Genomic DNA, 15,387 nt, shown 5'->3' on the forward strand with positions numbered 1-15,387 from the left:
TTCAGGTTAATACTTTTCTTTTTCAAAGAATAAGGACAAGATTTAAAAGTACCAAAAAAGAAAGTACCCAAAGACTACGTCAGTTGAGACTTAGAATCTTGTAATTACATTTTTACTAGCAGTGTTAATTTATTCAATGCTCTGTGAAAATATATGCCTCTAAGAAGTGTGCCTCCGAAATGCTGAGGAATGCCGGCCTGTTGCATTTTCAGGGTTCCAGAATGGATGATCAACGGTGCTCCCTACCTCAAATCCAGAGGTCACCTCAAATGGAAAAGTCTGGGTCTGGTTTAGGCCCTCCCCGTTCAGCCTCTTTCAGCCCCAGCTCAGACATAGAACGTCCAAATAGTAAAGATAAAGCATCTCAAAAACAGGTATATGATCAAGTCATTGCTGTGGTTTTAAACACATTATATTATATTGTTGATTTAAATGTGAACTGTACACTTTTGCCCCATTTAGGTCCTGACACCAACTGAACAGGAAGATTTCTTAACCTTAATGAGTAAATCACAGCGCGGACGAATGGATGAACAGCGATGTGTCTTAAATGTTAGTTCCCAGTCCACACCCACACACAAGCCCAGTCAGAGCACCGTGGCCAAAGGTTAGAGTACATACATGTTTACTTATCCCTATTTTTTTTTTGTTTTACAATTTAATGTTTTATATTGATAATTTCAGTACTCCTTCAGGTTACAATGTAATCATACAGCCAATATGCTCTTTTCACCTTCATAGGTCCAGATTCTGATAAGTTCTTCAACCTGCTGGCCAACTCTCAGGGCAGACGTCTTGATGACCAGCGGGTGTCTCTTCCTTCATTACCAGGGATACAGAATGGAAGTACCACATCAACTTCTACTGCTGCAGAGATGGATGCAAGCTACTTGTGTTACATGGTCTCCAAAGTCCAGGTTTGCACTGAATCTAGCATGGTGTAAAGACTATTGTGAAAAGTTCAACAGACAAACAGATTTTGTCCTTTTGTTCCACAGAGCCTTCACACATTTTTTGTAAATATAGAATACGTCTAACAATACATCCAACATGACAATAATGAATCTTATTTTCATGCCTCAGGGCTCAAGGATGGATGAACAAAGATGTTCTGCACCTCAGATCTGCCAGAAACTGGGTACTCCATCTGCTCAGCGCAAAGATCCTTCAGGTTCAGACACATCTGATAAAGCTACACAGTCTTCCTCCTTAAATCGTACCAAAACTGACCAGCGTCAGCAGGTGAGATTTCATATTAATACTTTTATGATCCTGTAATTCAGTTCTTTTATGTAAGACCGTAAAATGACATTAGTCATGCGGAGTGAAGCTCACCTTCCACAGTCTTTTGAAGAAATAATGTGATTGTTTAATTTAGCCCTCCTGATTATTTTGTTGTCTGCTGCCCAAGTTGTTTGTGAGTTCTCCCACTTCTCATTGCTTGTTATTCTTTAAATCTTTATTAGGAGGCATCTCCAGCTGAGCAGGAACAGTTCTTCAAAATGATAAGTCAAGCGCAAAGTGGACGTATGGAAGAGCAACGGTGCTCTTTACAACCCAGCAGAAGTACACCTACCACACCCACACGCAATGGAAGTGCTTTGAATAATGTACCCACAGGTCAGAGAAACAAGTCAAGGTCAAGTATGTGTTTTCTGTGTCTGAGACGTCCCAGAAATAACTCTTAACTGTCTGTAACAGGTGCAGATGCTGATGCATTCTTCAAAATCATTTCCTCCAGTCAGGCACGACGGCTGGACGATCAGCGAGTTGCACTTCCTAGCCTGCCAGGGATAAGTGGGAATACTAACAAAAAAGAGAACTGTAGAAATACAAAGGCTGGAACCTCAGTAAGTTACACAACATTTAAATTATTGTTGGTGCAAACTTAAGAATATTGCCAAATGCTGAATTTAGTTCTTGTTATTTTAATGTCACACTCCTACTGAGTCAGTGGTGGAGCTGACCGATAAATCACATGTTCGTCGTCATTGTGATATGAACATGCACAATAAATACATCACAAAAGACCTGAAATGCAGTGAATTAGAAATTGATTTATTTGTACATATTACACATTCACACTCAGCCTGTGAGTATTTGACCTATCAGACTGAGTCCTATATACATGAGCCATGCATTCATACCAGTTTGGCCAACCAGATGAGGCCCCATCTAGCCATCAACTTTAGTTAATCAGTGTCAGTTTGGTGGTGGCTGCGAGGTTAGTTAGCACAATGACTGAGAGAGGAGGGAAGAGCTGATATCGAAACTTCAGTACTTGTTTATCACCAGTCATATCGTCATGGCAATACTGTACAATGTTATCACACATTTCAAATTTTACTCATATTATCCATTTCTAGTAAAAGGTATGCAGGACACAATATAGGTCCATTGGTGTGTAGGGACATTTTTTAGCCTACATTACTATAACTAAAGAACTGCTCAAGAGAGGTCATACTTAGACTACATATACCTCCTCTAAATAGCTAAATAGATTTCGGAGCACCTTTATGGCTCCAAATTCAAATTTGGCTCTCCATTTTAGATATTGACCGTATTTGTAATGTTTGTATTGTATGTAAAGCAGAAAAGTATGTTCACATGGGGATATTTGATTTCTTTTATACCCACAACAGCTTGTGATGGAGTACTTGACAAATTCAGCTGCCTTTTGTATTTATTTTTTTTTTTATTTATTTATTGCAAGGCTTCTCCACCACACATCACTGTGGCTGAAAGTACACCAACAACATCAAGGAAAGACTGTTCCACTTACACAGAATCTGGCTCCCCCGGAGCCCTACCCAAATCAGCTTCATTTACCCCCGAGACTGAATATCAGAAGAGTCTAAATTCCCCAGGACAGGTAAACTGTTCACCTCAAATCTAGCAGTAGTCTCATTGTAAGCAGGAGTCCAGGTTTTAATAATTCAAATTATTATTTCATGACGTTGCTGATGACAGTGATGTTTTTTCTTTACAGATGACAGTGAGGGTGTCCATGACCTTCATACCACAACAGGTAAACTGGATTGTGAGCTAAATAAGTTATTGTCTTAATAAAATATGTGCACCTTCATTGACGCTTACTTGACTTTCATCTGTCAAAGGGGCAGAAGGATGGCGACCAACCGTGTACATTCCCAGAAGTCTTCCTCACTCTAGGAGCCCCTGGAGATAACCTTGTGATCCCTTTGAGCCCAGTACGTGGCAGACCGTTGTCTTTAAACTTAAACCTTGTCCCAAAAGAAGATACTAAGTCCAGGCATTGCTCTCCAAGCCGTGCAAGTCCTAGAAAAGCCCACTCAAGGCCACCATCCCCCAACCCAGGAGCAGCCAGTGAAGAACATGAACAGGAGCAACTTATGACCCGCACTATCAGTCCAGATGAAGACTGCTTCTCTCTGATTGAGAAGGTTCACACGGCCCATCTGCAGAAGGGAACGGCTCAAGGAAGACAAAAAGGAAAAGGGGAGCAGGGAAAAGGAAAGGGGGGTGGAAAGAAAGATAAGAAAGATGGTGACAAGTAAACAATAGTCAGGTATGTTACATTGTCAGTTATCTACTGAGAAAAATAATACTGAGGTGTCACTAATTGGCTTGGGAAATGATTGAACAATGTTTATGAGACTGTATTTGTAGTTCCTATATATCCCTTATTAGGAGTTTACTTGAGTAGAACTCAATTTCATTCTGTTTTTATTTGCAGGACTGGGTTGGTTATTTGTTGAGGCTTTTTTCGTCTTCTTTGTTAGTTAAATGTTCCATAAATACAACACATATACACTGTATATTTAGTTTTGATGATATGAACTATTTGCTTTGTTTTTTCAAATGCAGATGCAATGTATACAGTTAAATAGAATACTGCTTCAGCTGCTCATCCAAAGCGAGAAATTGTAGGTAGATTGGAAATAATCCCAGTTCTCTGGCACTGTGAAACTATGACCAAAAAATGTGTAACAATACAAACTGCAATACCTAAATTAAACCTTACTGTCAACTCACGTTTGCTCTTGATTGACACCTGAATGACATAATAGACAAATGGGCCTGCTTTACACAATTAAAAAGCTATTAAAACACATAAATACTGAGCATACACAATGAAAAGGAGGTATATCATTTGATCTTGAGTGAAACTGCAGCAATAATAGGAGCAATAATTTGTCAGTTTTGTCGTCATTGCTGACACACAATATTCTAATACTGTTTCATTGAACTCTTTAAGCTCACTTGGTTATCAAAGAATATGACAACTTGACAAGCAAGAAGTAAGAGGACAGAAAGCTTGAGTAATGTTTAACATTTATTGAAGATTTTACAGAAGATATTTTTCATGGGCTCATATTGTATGAACTCAGTTAAAATGCCTCAGCTGGATCTTGTGTTTCACTCAGCAGAGTCACCTCCCTGAAGGAAAGAGAGATTGAGAGATTGTAGGCAGTGTTTGCAGAAACATTCGCTATGTACAGTACAAAAAGCAATGCATTTCTTGGAATATAGTTATTACATATAAGCATGTGAAATTAGAATGTAAAACCCATGGTGATATAGGTCAAGTACAGTATGTGCATGTGGTAGATTCATGACACCGTCAGAGAGCATGAAAAATTTACCTTTCCAGCATCACGGCTCTTGGCCCTCAGCTTGTTGACCTGGGACTCAGCAATGTCAGCACGCTCCTGAGCTTCCTCCAGCTCATGCTGAACCTTCCTGAGCCTGGACATGTGAGTGTTGGCCTGCTCCTCCTGTGAAGGGATTGGAGTTATTTTAATTTAGTTGATAATAGTGATATCATTATTAATTAAACTGCCTGAGAAGTCACATCAGTGTAGTTGACTTACAGCCTCTTCAGCCTGTCTCTTGTAAGCTTTCACTTTGAGCTGCAGCTTGTCCACCAGATCCTGAAGTCTGTTCACATTCTTCTTGTCCTCCTCAGTCTACGAAAATAAAGGATTGTAAGTGAATGAGGACAAAGACGTTAAAGTGTTTTTTTCTTTTGGTGAAATTGATTAACCTGGTATGTCAGCTCCTTCACTCTCCTCTCATATTTGCGGACTCCTTTAACAGCATCAGCTCCACGTCTCTGCTCAGCCTCAACTTCAGCCTCCAGCTCACGCACCTTTAAAATGATGGTAAATAATTCATCAAAACTTTTAGTGACAGGCTGGCTTTAGTCGACTCATGGAAAGTCTATTTTAAACTTAATAAGCTCAAATATTATGTCATATGTTGGTTCATACTCTGGATTCCAGTTTCTGGAGCTGCTTCTTGCCACCCTTCATGGCGAGGTTCTCAGCCTCATCCAGACGGTGCTGCAGGTCCTTGACAGTGACCTCCAGGTTCTTCTTCATCCTCTCCAGGTGAGCACTGGTGTCCTGCTCCTTCTTCAGTTCTTCAGCCATCATGGCAGCCTGACATGAGGGGAAGTTTGAAATTAGGATTGTCTTTGTCCCGCCAGACATTAATTGTCAAGCAAGAACTGGATCACGTATTTGTTGAAGTAGCATTAAACATAAAACATAAGACTCACATCAGTGATAGCCTTTTTGGCTTTCTCTTCAGCATTTCTTGCTTCCTGAACAGCATCGTCCACTTCACCCTGAACCTGGACAAGGTCAGCTTCCAGCTTCTTCTTGGTGTTCAGAAGACTGGTGTTCTAAATAAAGACCAAGACAAGACAATGTTTTATGTGTAAATGTCTTGCACCTTTGATAGGACACAGTTCTTTTTAATCAGTGAAAACAAACCTGAGAGTGAAGCAGTCCGACACGCTCACTAGCATCAACCAGCTCCTGCTCAGCCACTTTGCGTCCTCTCTCTGTCTGTTCCAGAGCGGCTCTCAGCTCCTCAATCTCAGCCAGCATCAGGCCATTTCTGCGCTCCACCATGGCAACCTGCTCCTTCATGTCTTCCTGTCCTCTGATGGCATCATCAAGGTGGAGCTGGGCATCCTGATAGCAGAAAAAGAAAAAAACAAAATAAGTGAATTTCTCCACCATTTTATTTATTTGTTTTCAAAATTTTGTATGTCATGATATATACTTTACCTTGAGTTGTCCCTGTACGTTCCTCAGTTGTTTCTGGGCCTCGGCAGCCTGCCTGTTGGCATGGCTCAGCTGAATCTCCATCTCATTCAGGTCTCCCTCCATCTTCTTCTTCACCCTCAGGGCATCATTCCTGCTCCTGACCTCAGCATCAAGACTGCTCTGCATGGATTCAGTCACCCTCTGGCTGTTCCTCTTGATCTGCTCCATCTCCTCATCCTTTTCTGCCAGCTTCCTGTCAACCTCACTTTTGACTTGGTTGAGCTCAAGCTGAACACGGAGAATCTTGGACTCCTCATGCTCCAGTGTACCCTGTGAGAAAAGTCAGCTAAGTATAGCTAAGAAACAAAATGACTGTTCTGTCATTACAACAAAATATATTTGAAATTAAAGATCTCATGGCATATAGTGTCATTAAATTAACTGTAAAATGAAATATAAAATAGAACACCTCTGCTTCCTCCAGGGCAGTTTGAATCTCAGCCTTCTCACTTTCTACTGCCTTCTTGGCTTTCTCCAGTTCATGGATACTTTTTCCAGTCTCACCAATTTGTTCAGTAAGGTCTGAGATCTCCTCTACAGGAAATACATAATAAATACAAAACAAAACAAATTAGGCTTTTAAGTGGCCATCATCAGTATTATTTCCCCGGTATTAGCATAAAAGCCAACATACGCTGCAGGTTCTTGTTCTCTCTCTTCATGGTCTCCAACTGATCCAGAGCCTCCTCATAAGAGTTCTTCATCTTGAACAGTTCAGTGCTGAGAGAGCGAGCCTCTTTTTGAGCACCCTCCAGCTCTGCCTGGCCTTCCTCATACTTCTGTTTCCATTCTGCAAGGACCTGTAAAAATATTGATGGGTAAAAAATGATTTTATTTGAATAATTCTGTTTTTGTTTTCTTTGTAACATTTATGTACCTTATCGAAGTTCCTCTGCTTCTTGTCAAGGTTGGCAGCCAGAGCATTAGCTCTCTCCACATCAATCATGAGGTCCTCCACCTCACCCTGCAGCCTCTGCTTGGTCTTCTCCAAGGAGGCACACTTGGAGTTCACGGCCTCAATGGATTCCTCAGCCTCCTGCAGACGCTGGGCAAGCTTTTTCCTGTTATAAAGAAGAATTTGCTTGTGCTTATCTGAACAAAATGATTGCAAAAATAGAAATATCTGGAAATAAATAGAAGGTTTTATGTACTTTGCCTCCTCCAGCTCCTCAGTACGCTGAATAGCATCAGTCTCATATTTGGTTCTCCACTGAGCCACCTCACTGTTGGCCTTGGACATTCCTCGCTGCAGCTCAGCCTTGGCCTCCTGCTCCTCCTCAAACTGCTCTCTGAGCAGATCACAGTCATGGCGAGATGACTGAACAGCATGGGCCAGGGCGTTCTTGGCCTATAAATTCATCATAAGACTCTTACTAGTCTTAGTCTTAATGAATTCTGTCAATATACTGTAGTACACACACAAAATCTTTTATAAAAAAAAATAGTTTTCCAGTGGAAATTATGAAATACAAATTCATTTTGTTGTCTTAATTCAGAACCAGAACTTGAAATTTATAGCTTTGTGTTTTTAATCAGACCATAGCTACTCATCTAATTTGGTTTACAATAAGTAAGTGATGTGTTTTCATTTATCCTGCAAGCCCATCTGCATTATAGATCTTACATCATTCTTTTTCATCCTGGCTTTTTTAAACTCAAACCCATTTTGCCTGACTCACTTATCACTGGATATATCATACTTGATAGAACAAACAGGAGAAGCACATAGTGTATTATAAAGTGGACAATGCAAATACAAGATCTTGTACCTTCACTTCCTCCTCAATGTGTCTTTTAAGTTCCTCAATCTGCTGAGTATAAGCCTGTTTGCCTCTTGTCAGTTGGGAAACAAGAGCTTCCTTCTCCTCAAGCTGGCGAGCAGACTCACCTGAACAAATACGAGTAAGAATAAGTTTTGGATGGCTTCTTTCAAACCGTAAGTATTACCCAATGTACTTCACATTAAAAAGTAAACAAATGTTTTCAAATGATAGCACAATACACACGTAAGAGAAAAATTCTGCATTTGGAAGTGTCATGTTTCTTTAAACAGGTTAAACAAAAACAGCTATTTCATTATATCATCCAAACATTAATTATTGAAATAATTACTGTACCAATACAAATAACAGTGTATTCATTAAAACACTCAAACCAATCGCCAGTTTTGATCACTGGAATAAATTTTTCCTCAACTTAAAGAGGCACAAATGAATATTGCATTACATGTTTCACATGCTTTGTATACACACCATTCTCCGTTTGCAATCTTGCCCTCTGTGCACTCAGGTCATTTAGCTGGCGAACATTCTCATCATTTTTGGACTTGAGTTCATTTAATTGGTCTTCAAGAGTTCTGCACATTTTCTCCAGATTGCCCTGTAATTGGTATGTAAGTGACAAATGCAATGAAGGTGGAACTTGCTGGACAGTACTTATCCTCTGTAATTGTGAGATGAATGTAACTTTTCTTATCCTAGAAAAAAGGCCATACCTTAGACTTTGCAACAGCCTCCATGTTGCTGGAGAGGTCATCAATCTCCATCTTGTACTCGCTCTTCTCCTTCTCCAGCTTCTGCTTGACACGCTGGAGGTTGTCGATCTGCTCTCCCAGCTCTGCAACACTGTCAGCCTGCTTCTTGCGGAGAGCCGCTGCAGTAGCTTCATGCTGCAGGGTTGACTCTTCAAGATCACGACGCAGCTTCTGGAACTCAGCTTCACGCTTCTTGTTCATCTCGATCTGAGCAGCTGTTGCTCCACCAGCTTCCTCCAGCCTCTCACTGATCTCCTCAAGCTCCCTGGAGAGGTCAGCCCTCTGCTTCTCGACTTTAGCCCGGGCAGCCCTCTCAGCCTCAATCTCCTCTTCCAGCTCCTCAATACGAGCCTAGATTTGATTAAACAAGGTTTATAAATTTCAGCATAATTTGTTGTTTTTCATTTATGGAGCCTGTTTTGCCTGCATCTGATACTGTATGTACGGTATGTTGAATAAGTTACCTGGAGCTCCTTGATCTTTTTCTGAAGCTGAGCACCAAGAGACTGTTCATCCTCAATCTTGCTGAGGAGCTGGCTAGTCTCAAAGTCTTTCCTTTATGTGTTAAACAAAAAGGAATATTTAAGTTTCGTGTTTTCTGAGTCATCAAAGCAGGAATTTCATTCATGACTTTTTTTCACTTACTTCTTGAGTTTTTCCTCTGATTGCTGTTTGTCATTCTCCAGATCCATTATGGATTCCTGGGCCAGTTTCAGATCTCCCTCAAGCTTCCTCTTGGCTCTCTCAAGGTCCATGCGGAGCTTCTTTTCTTGTTCCAGTGACCCCTCAAGCTGTTTAAATAAAACGTTTTGTACAACGGAACATGAATGCAAAGACTGTTTTATACTACTGCTACTAACTTAGAAAACAATTATTTTCTTACATCATCCACTTGCTGTTCCAGCTTTGTCTTGGCCTTGGTCAGAGTGTTGACTTTGTCCTCCTCTGCCTGGAGATCATCAAGTGTTTGCTGGTGGGCCTCTTGAAGGGCTTTCTTCTCCTTTGTTAACTTGGCAATGGCCTCATCTTGAGATGCCATCTCCTCTGTCAGGTTTTTCACCTAAAATGATGTGAAATGTTCATTTTTAATATAACGTCATTTCCACCCATAGTTGAATCTTCTGCAGGATAATTTCATAATTTTGTATCAGTGTGTATGTTCTTATAAATTATGTGAACCTTGTTTTCTGTGGCATGTTTCTCCTTCTCCACTTTAGCCAAGGTGAGCTCTAAGTCATCAATGTCTTTCTTGAGCTCAGAGCATTCATCCTCCAGTTTCCTCTTCTTGGCAGTCAGCTCAGCATTGATTTCCTCTTCATCCTCCAGTCTCTCAGTCGTCTCTTTGAGTTTAGCCTCCAGTTGGATCTTGCTTTTGATGAGCCCCTCACACCTTTCCTCAGCATCAGCAAGATTTTCACCTTCCTAGAGTTTAAACATGCACCCAGTGTTATTTTGACTGAAACATATTTCAGTAAATAAATCGTGACCGCTAAAACATTTGCTTTTTCTACTCACTGCAGCCACTTGCAGCTGGAGGTCATTCTTTTCCTGTAGCAGGGAAACCATCTTCTCCTCCAGTTCCTTCTTCTTGGCCAAGGCAGCAGCCAGGTCTGATTGCATCTTGCCATAGTTCTCTTTCATCTGCTGCAGCTCCTTCTCAGTCTCAGCACTCTTCAGAAGAGGCTTGATCTTGAAGTACAGATGCATCCATGGCCAGTTCTTCACATTCATGAATGAACGGATGTTGTACTGGATGGTGAAGATTGCATCTCTAATAAAATGACAGTGTAAAAATTTTACTTTTGTTTAACATCACACAGAAATTTAAGAGACAGTTCATTCACTATAGTCTGTAATAATCCTACCTCCTCTCCATCATCTTAACAAATTCCTTCCTCATGAGAAAGCCTCTGCAGAGAGCCTGAGTCATGGTCACCAGCGCAGCCAGTTTTTCATCTCTCATTTCCTCCAGGAGACCCAGCAGACCAGCTTTGAAGAACACCTATGCAGTTTCAGAAAACAGAACTTAAGCAAACATGCATCAATCAGGAAAACTATAAAAGAATCATTCTATGAGAATGAACCTTTGTGTGTCCAAACTTGTACTGAGTGTGGTCCACATCAATGGAGCCCAGCAGCTTCTCTGAAGCTTTCTTGTTGTCAATAAACTGTCCCTCAGGGATGACACTGGCATTCAATACTTTGTATCTAGAGTGAAAAATACATTCTTACTTATATTTATCGCCCATTTTCGTCATGCTTTCACCATAATAACTGCGGCTGAAATCAACTTGAACTGCTGACAAGTCACCTCTGCTTGAAGTCACCATAGAGGATTCTGCTGGGGAAGCCCTTTCTGCAGATTCTGATGCCCTCTAGCACACCATTGCACCTCAGCTGGTGGATGACCAAGTGGTTCTCCATAAGACCTAGACCGGGTACAACATAAGTCAGTGTAATAAGCACTTCTAGAATTTATTTTGGCCAGTGTGTCTTAACAACACAAAAACATCAAACCTGGGGTCTTTGTTTCATTGGGAATCAGGCAGCGGACAAAATGTGGATGAGTGCTCCTCAAGTTGGTCATCAGCTTGCCCAAGTTCTCCTGGGAGGTGAAATATTATAAATTTAGAGAAAACTCAACTTAAAAACATGAACTAGCAAGCTTATACTGGATCTTGAGTTAACCATACCCTGAAAAGAGCAGACACAGTCTGGAAAGAACCACCCTTCTTCTTTCCACCACCCTTCTTGCCACCACCAGCTGCATCTGTTTTTCACAATGGTGTCAGTAAATGATTAACTCTTCATTCATTGTACAGTTTTTTCAACAACATGCATTAAATGAAAAACTGAATTTCCAAGCAGAAATTGCACTATACTTAGAGGTCTTGTTTTTTACCTTCAGCTGAAGCATGAGATGCATACAGCATTGCCAACAGTTTGTTTGAAGACTTCTGGTAGAGCTGAACAACTGAGTCGTTCAGGGGGTCCTTGTTCTTGTCCAGCCAGCCAGTGATATTGTAGTCCACTGTACCAGCGTAGTGCACCAGGGAGAAGTGTGCCTCAGCCTTGCCCTTTCCAGGCTTTGGCTTCTCAAAGGCCTTTGTCTTGCCAAGATGCTGATCATGCAGCTTGTTCTTGAAAGAAGTGTCTGTAGCCTTGGGGAACATGCACTCCTCTTCAAGGATGGAGAAGATGCCCATTGGCTGAAGGGAAATTTTGACATTTTTAAAATATGGTAGAGAGACAACAGGAATTGAGTTCTATCCGACAGACTTGTCTTACCTTCTCAATAAGCTCAATGCAGGCAGCCAAATCCATACCAAAGTCAATGAACTCCCATTCAATGCCCTCTTTCTTATACTCCTCTTGCTCCAAGACAAACATGTGGTGGTTGAAGAACTGTTGCAGTTTCTCATTGGTGAAGTTGATGCAGAGTTGCTCCAAGCTGTTGAACTGTAAATTTGATAATATAATCATTTCCATGGAAAAACACTGAGGACATGTGATGGGACTGAGATTTTCTACAAATTACTCACATCAAAGATCTCAAATCCAGCGATATCCAACACTCCAATGAAGAACTGTCTTGGCTGCTTTGTGTCCAGCATCTCATTGATACGGATGACCATCCACAAGAACATTTTCTCATAGACGGACTTGCACAGAGCACTGACAGCATTGTTGACCTAGAAATAAGGATTTTAGTGTAGGAATTTCTAATATTTTAAGATCAAAATCCAAACATCTCTCAAATTTTTTCAAACATCAAATTTTCATTTTATTACCTGTGTCACGGTCTGACCTTTGGTCACCATCTCATTTCCGACCTTGACTCTTGGGTAGCACAGAGCTTTGAGCATATCAGCTGAGTTCAGACCCATGAGGTAGGCGATTTTATCAGCCACTGATTGAAAGAAAAAAAATATTTCCTTTATGCAAAGAAGTGCACAGGATTTTTTAAAGTGATTTTACACTATGAAATAAGTACTGCAACATTTCTAAAATTACCACTGAGAACACTGCTTAAAGTGTACATCATATTGCATGTAGAATGCTTGCTTAGTGGCAGTTCATTTGTCATCCCCTACCCTCAGTGCCATCAGGTTCAGCCTGCTCCTCACGCTGCTTCTGCTTGAACTTCATGTTGCCATGATGCATCACAGCTCCAGTCAGCTTGTATATTCCAACTTTCTCCTCAGCACTGAAGCCCAAGATGTCAATAGCAGTCTGCAATTTGTGCAAAGCAAATCCTTTTAGAAAATCAATTATTCCATTGTTTATGTACTGTTCATCTACTCTTTTCTTACAGATTACTGTCAACTTACATCTGTCGCAATGAACTCCTCCACGTCATTGATGCTTTTGACAGTGATTTCACCCTGACTGATCATTGGATAGTCATAGGGGTTGGTGGTGATTAGAAGGGCCTCTGGAAGAAAGTAGAGGAAATAGATAATGGGCACATATTCTTATTTTTCTCTTACTATTTGTTTATTGTGTCATAACCTACCCAGCAGCTCAGGCTTGTGGCCAGTCATCAACTGATAGAAGATATGGTAGCTCCTCTCAGCAGACAACTGGAAGGTGACACGGGACTTCTCGAGCAGATCTGTGAGAATCAATGATTAACATGCATCAAACAACGAAAGGCACCATATTCGTATACTTCTACTGCTGCCAATGTTGTCAGCCACAAAAAGAAAATAACTAGAGCTTACATGTTTCAATATCAGCTGAAGCCAGTTTGCCAGTAGAGCCAAAGTGAATTCTGATGAATTTACCCTAAACGTTTAGCAGAAAATATCAGTTTCACTCTAAATAACAGCATCCAGAATGTTATGTTAACTTCTGTAATATGAATACTTACAAAACGCGAGGAGTTGTCATTTCTCACAGTCTTAGCATTACCATAGGCCTCCAGTAGAGGGTTGGCTGCAATGATTTGATCTTCCAGCGAACCCTACATCAAGACATAATGAGGCTGTATAAAAATATTTAACCACAATCAACTGTGCAAAGATTTTCAGTGCACAACCAGATTTACCTGTATTTTGCCAGCTGTCTGCTCTGTTTTCTTGCCTGAAGCCACTGCAATTGTTGCAAAGTACTGGATGACACGCTTAGTGTTGACAGTCTTTCCTGCACCGGATTCTCCACTGGGGAATTAAAGGATAACTTTTACTTACTTAGCAAAATAGCCATGATATTCCTAAAGAGTCTTCAAAGTTGCCTAAAACTCACGTGATGAGGACAGACTGGTTCTCACGATCTGAAACATGCGCATACACATACAAGTTAAACCTGTGAGGTGAGATTCTTCTTTGTCCCATCCACTCTAATTTGTTGGTGGATCTTACCAGTGAGCATGAACTGATAGGCATTATCAGAGATGGAGAAGATGTGGGGTGGAGCCTCAATCCTCTTCTTGCCTCTGTATGCCACAACAACCTGAGCATCGTACACAGGAAGCCACTTGTAGGGGTTCACAACGACGCAGAAGAGGCCAGAGTAGGTCTGTAGCACAAAAGAGAGGAGCATTATCACACTCATGTACAGGCTTCACGGACACAGTATAAGCACACTATATTATCAGAGCTTACATAGATCATCCATGATGCAAAACGATCTTTGAGGTTATATAGCACAGCAGGCTCATTGAGATGGGTCATCATGGCCATGTCTTCAATTTTATCATATTTTGGAGGGTTCTGGGAAAGGACGTCATCTTCTTTCACAGTGACGGTCTAAATACAATATACAATAAAGAAATTTATTTTTATTGAGATATCATATACTCTCATATTGAAAATTATTTTCATTTGCAGAGTCTGTGAAGTTATATATATATATATATATATATATATATATATATATATATATATATATATATATATATATATATATATATATATATATATATATATTTAAAATATTTCGAGAGCTGAGATCAGTATGTGCTTTGTAAGGTAATTTGAGTTTAATTTTAGGCATTATTATGCTTACCTTTCCTGTCACTGTATCAACTGTGGCTTTGCCACCTTCTCTCTTGATGAGTTTACCCTTGACATACATGTCATCAGGATCAACCACAAAGACTGCCGTTTTGGCATCAAATGGAGTGTTCTGAGCCTCAATCCTCTCCTTCTCAGGCTTCCGGAGGTAAATGGCCGAAGGGCCATAGGCCTCCATCTCCGCATCTGTGCTCATGGTGGTGCCTTAAGTGACTGAAAATAAGAGAAATCATGACTGACAAATTTCTGTAGTATTTGTTTTAATAAATGTTAACTTGCAGTTGTCAGGTGAGGTCTGTTTGGAAATTGTGCATATCACTTGAAATAAGTTATAATTTACCTCCTCAGGTCCCAAAAGATGATGTAATTCAGTCAGGTCTGTCCTTTTGATCCTGATAATGGATAGTCTAGAATGAGCACTTAAATAATTCATCTACAATATGTTCATAACACTGGTATAACAGACCCAGCAGGCCCAGTCAAGATAAATAAATTCTAAAAATCAAGTCATTAAATGATGCATAAGTACCGTTGCAAATACATAACTGATCAGTACAGCACCAATCAATTATAGTTGATATACTTACCTGAGCTGGAGGCCTACCAGTTATCAACTGAGTCCTGAGCAGCCTCTTTTATAGAGTGAGGACTGTCTCTTCAGTAGGTGTGCCCTGCTCAGTTTGGTCATGCATTCTTGTCATTGTGCCCTTTATCCTGTGACATTGACATTCACAATGAT

General features: G+C 40.5%; 2 protein-coding genes across 2 annotated transcripts; one reads left to right on the forward strand and one right to left on the reverse strand.

The window, feature by feature from the left end:
- The first annotated feature begins 1,703 nt into the window (after window positions 1-1,703).
- Window positions 1,704-4,101, forward strand: LOC124072945. Its single transcript, XM_046414748.1, has 4 exons — window positions 1,704-1,850; window positions 2,714-2,872; window positions 2,990-3,028; window positions 3,117-4,101. The coding sequence occupies exons 3-4, from the start codon at window positions 2,990-2,992 to the stop codon at window positions 3,534-3,536; spliced, it is 459 nt and encodes a 152-aa protein (XP_046270704.1). The 5' UTR covers window positions 1,704-1,850; window positions 2,714-2,872; the 3' UTR covers window positions 3,537-4,101.
- A 225-nt stretch (window positions 4,102-4,326) lies between these two features.
- LOC124073571 (myosin heavy chain, fast skeletal muscle-like) lies at window positions 4,327-14,920 on the reverse strand. The gene is made up of 39 exons (XM_046415874.1): window positions 14,641-14,920; window positions 14,238-14,381; window positions 13,995-14,151; window positions 13,879-13,906; window positions 13,682-13,793; window positions 13,451-13,597; window positions 13,356-13,419; window positions 13,148-13,246; window positions 12,963-13,066; window positions 12,726-12,864; window positions 12,423-12,541; window positions 12,174-12,323; window positions 11,920-12,090; window positions 11,534-11,840; window positions 11,325-11,395; window positions 11,149-11,236; window positions 10,943-11,060; window positions 10,716-10,839; window positions 10,497-10,633; window positions 10,147-10,402; window positions 9,811-10,053; window positions 9,515-9,691; window positions 9,277-9,422; window positions 9,096-9,186; window positions 8,593-8,982; window positions 8,351-8,477; window positions 7,868-7,986; window positions 7,250-7,446; window positions 6,976-7,159; window positions 6,733-6,898; window positions 6,508-6,632; window positions 6,060-6,368; window positions 5,760-5,963; window positions 5,543-5,668; window positions 5,253-5,423; window positions 5,027-5,131; window positions 4,854-4,949; window positions 4,626-4,757; window positions 4,327-4,419 (listed from the first exon to the last, which is right to left on the reverse strand). Exons 1-39 carry the CDS (start codon window positions 14,842-14,844, stop codon window positions 4,399-4,401), a joined length of 5,868 nt encoding a protein of 1,955 aa, XP_046271830.1. The 5' UTR covers window positions 14,845-14,920; the 3' UTR covers window positions 4,327-4,398.
- Between the last annotated feature and the right edge of the window lie 467 nt (window positions 14,921-15,387).

The sequence above is a fragment of the Scatophagus argus genome, chromosome 16 (genome assembly GCF_020382885.2).
Source record: "Scatophagus argus isolate fScaArg1 chromosome 16, fScaArg1.pri, whole genome shotgun sequence".
NCBI classification, from domain to species: Eukaryota; Metazoa; Chordata; class Actinopteri; family Scatophagidae; genus Scatophagus; species Scatophagus argus.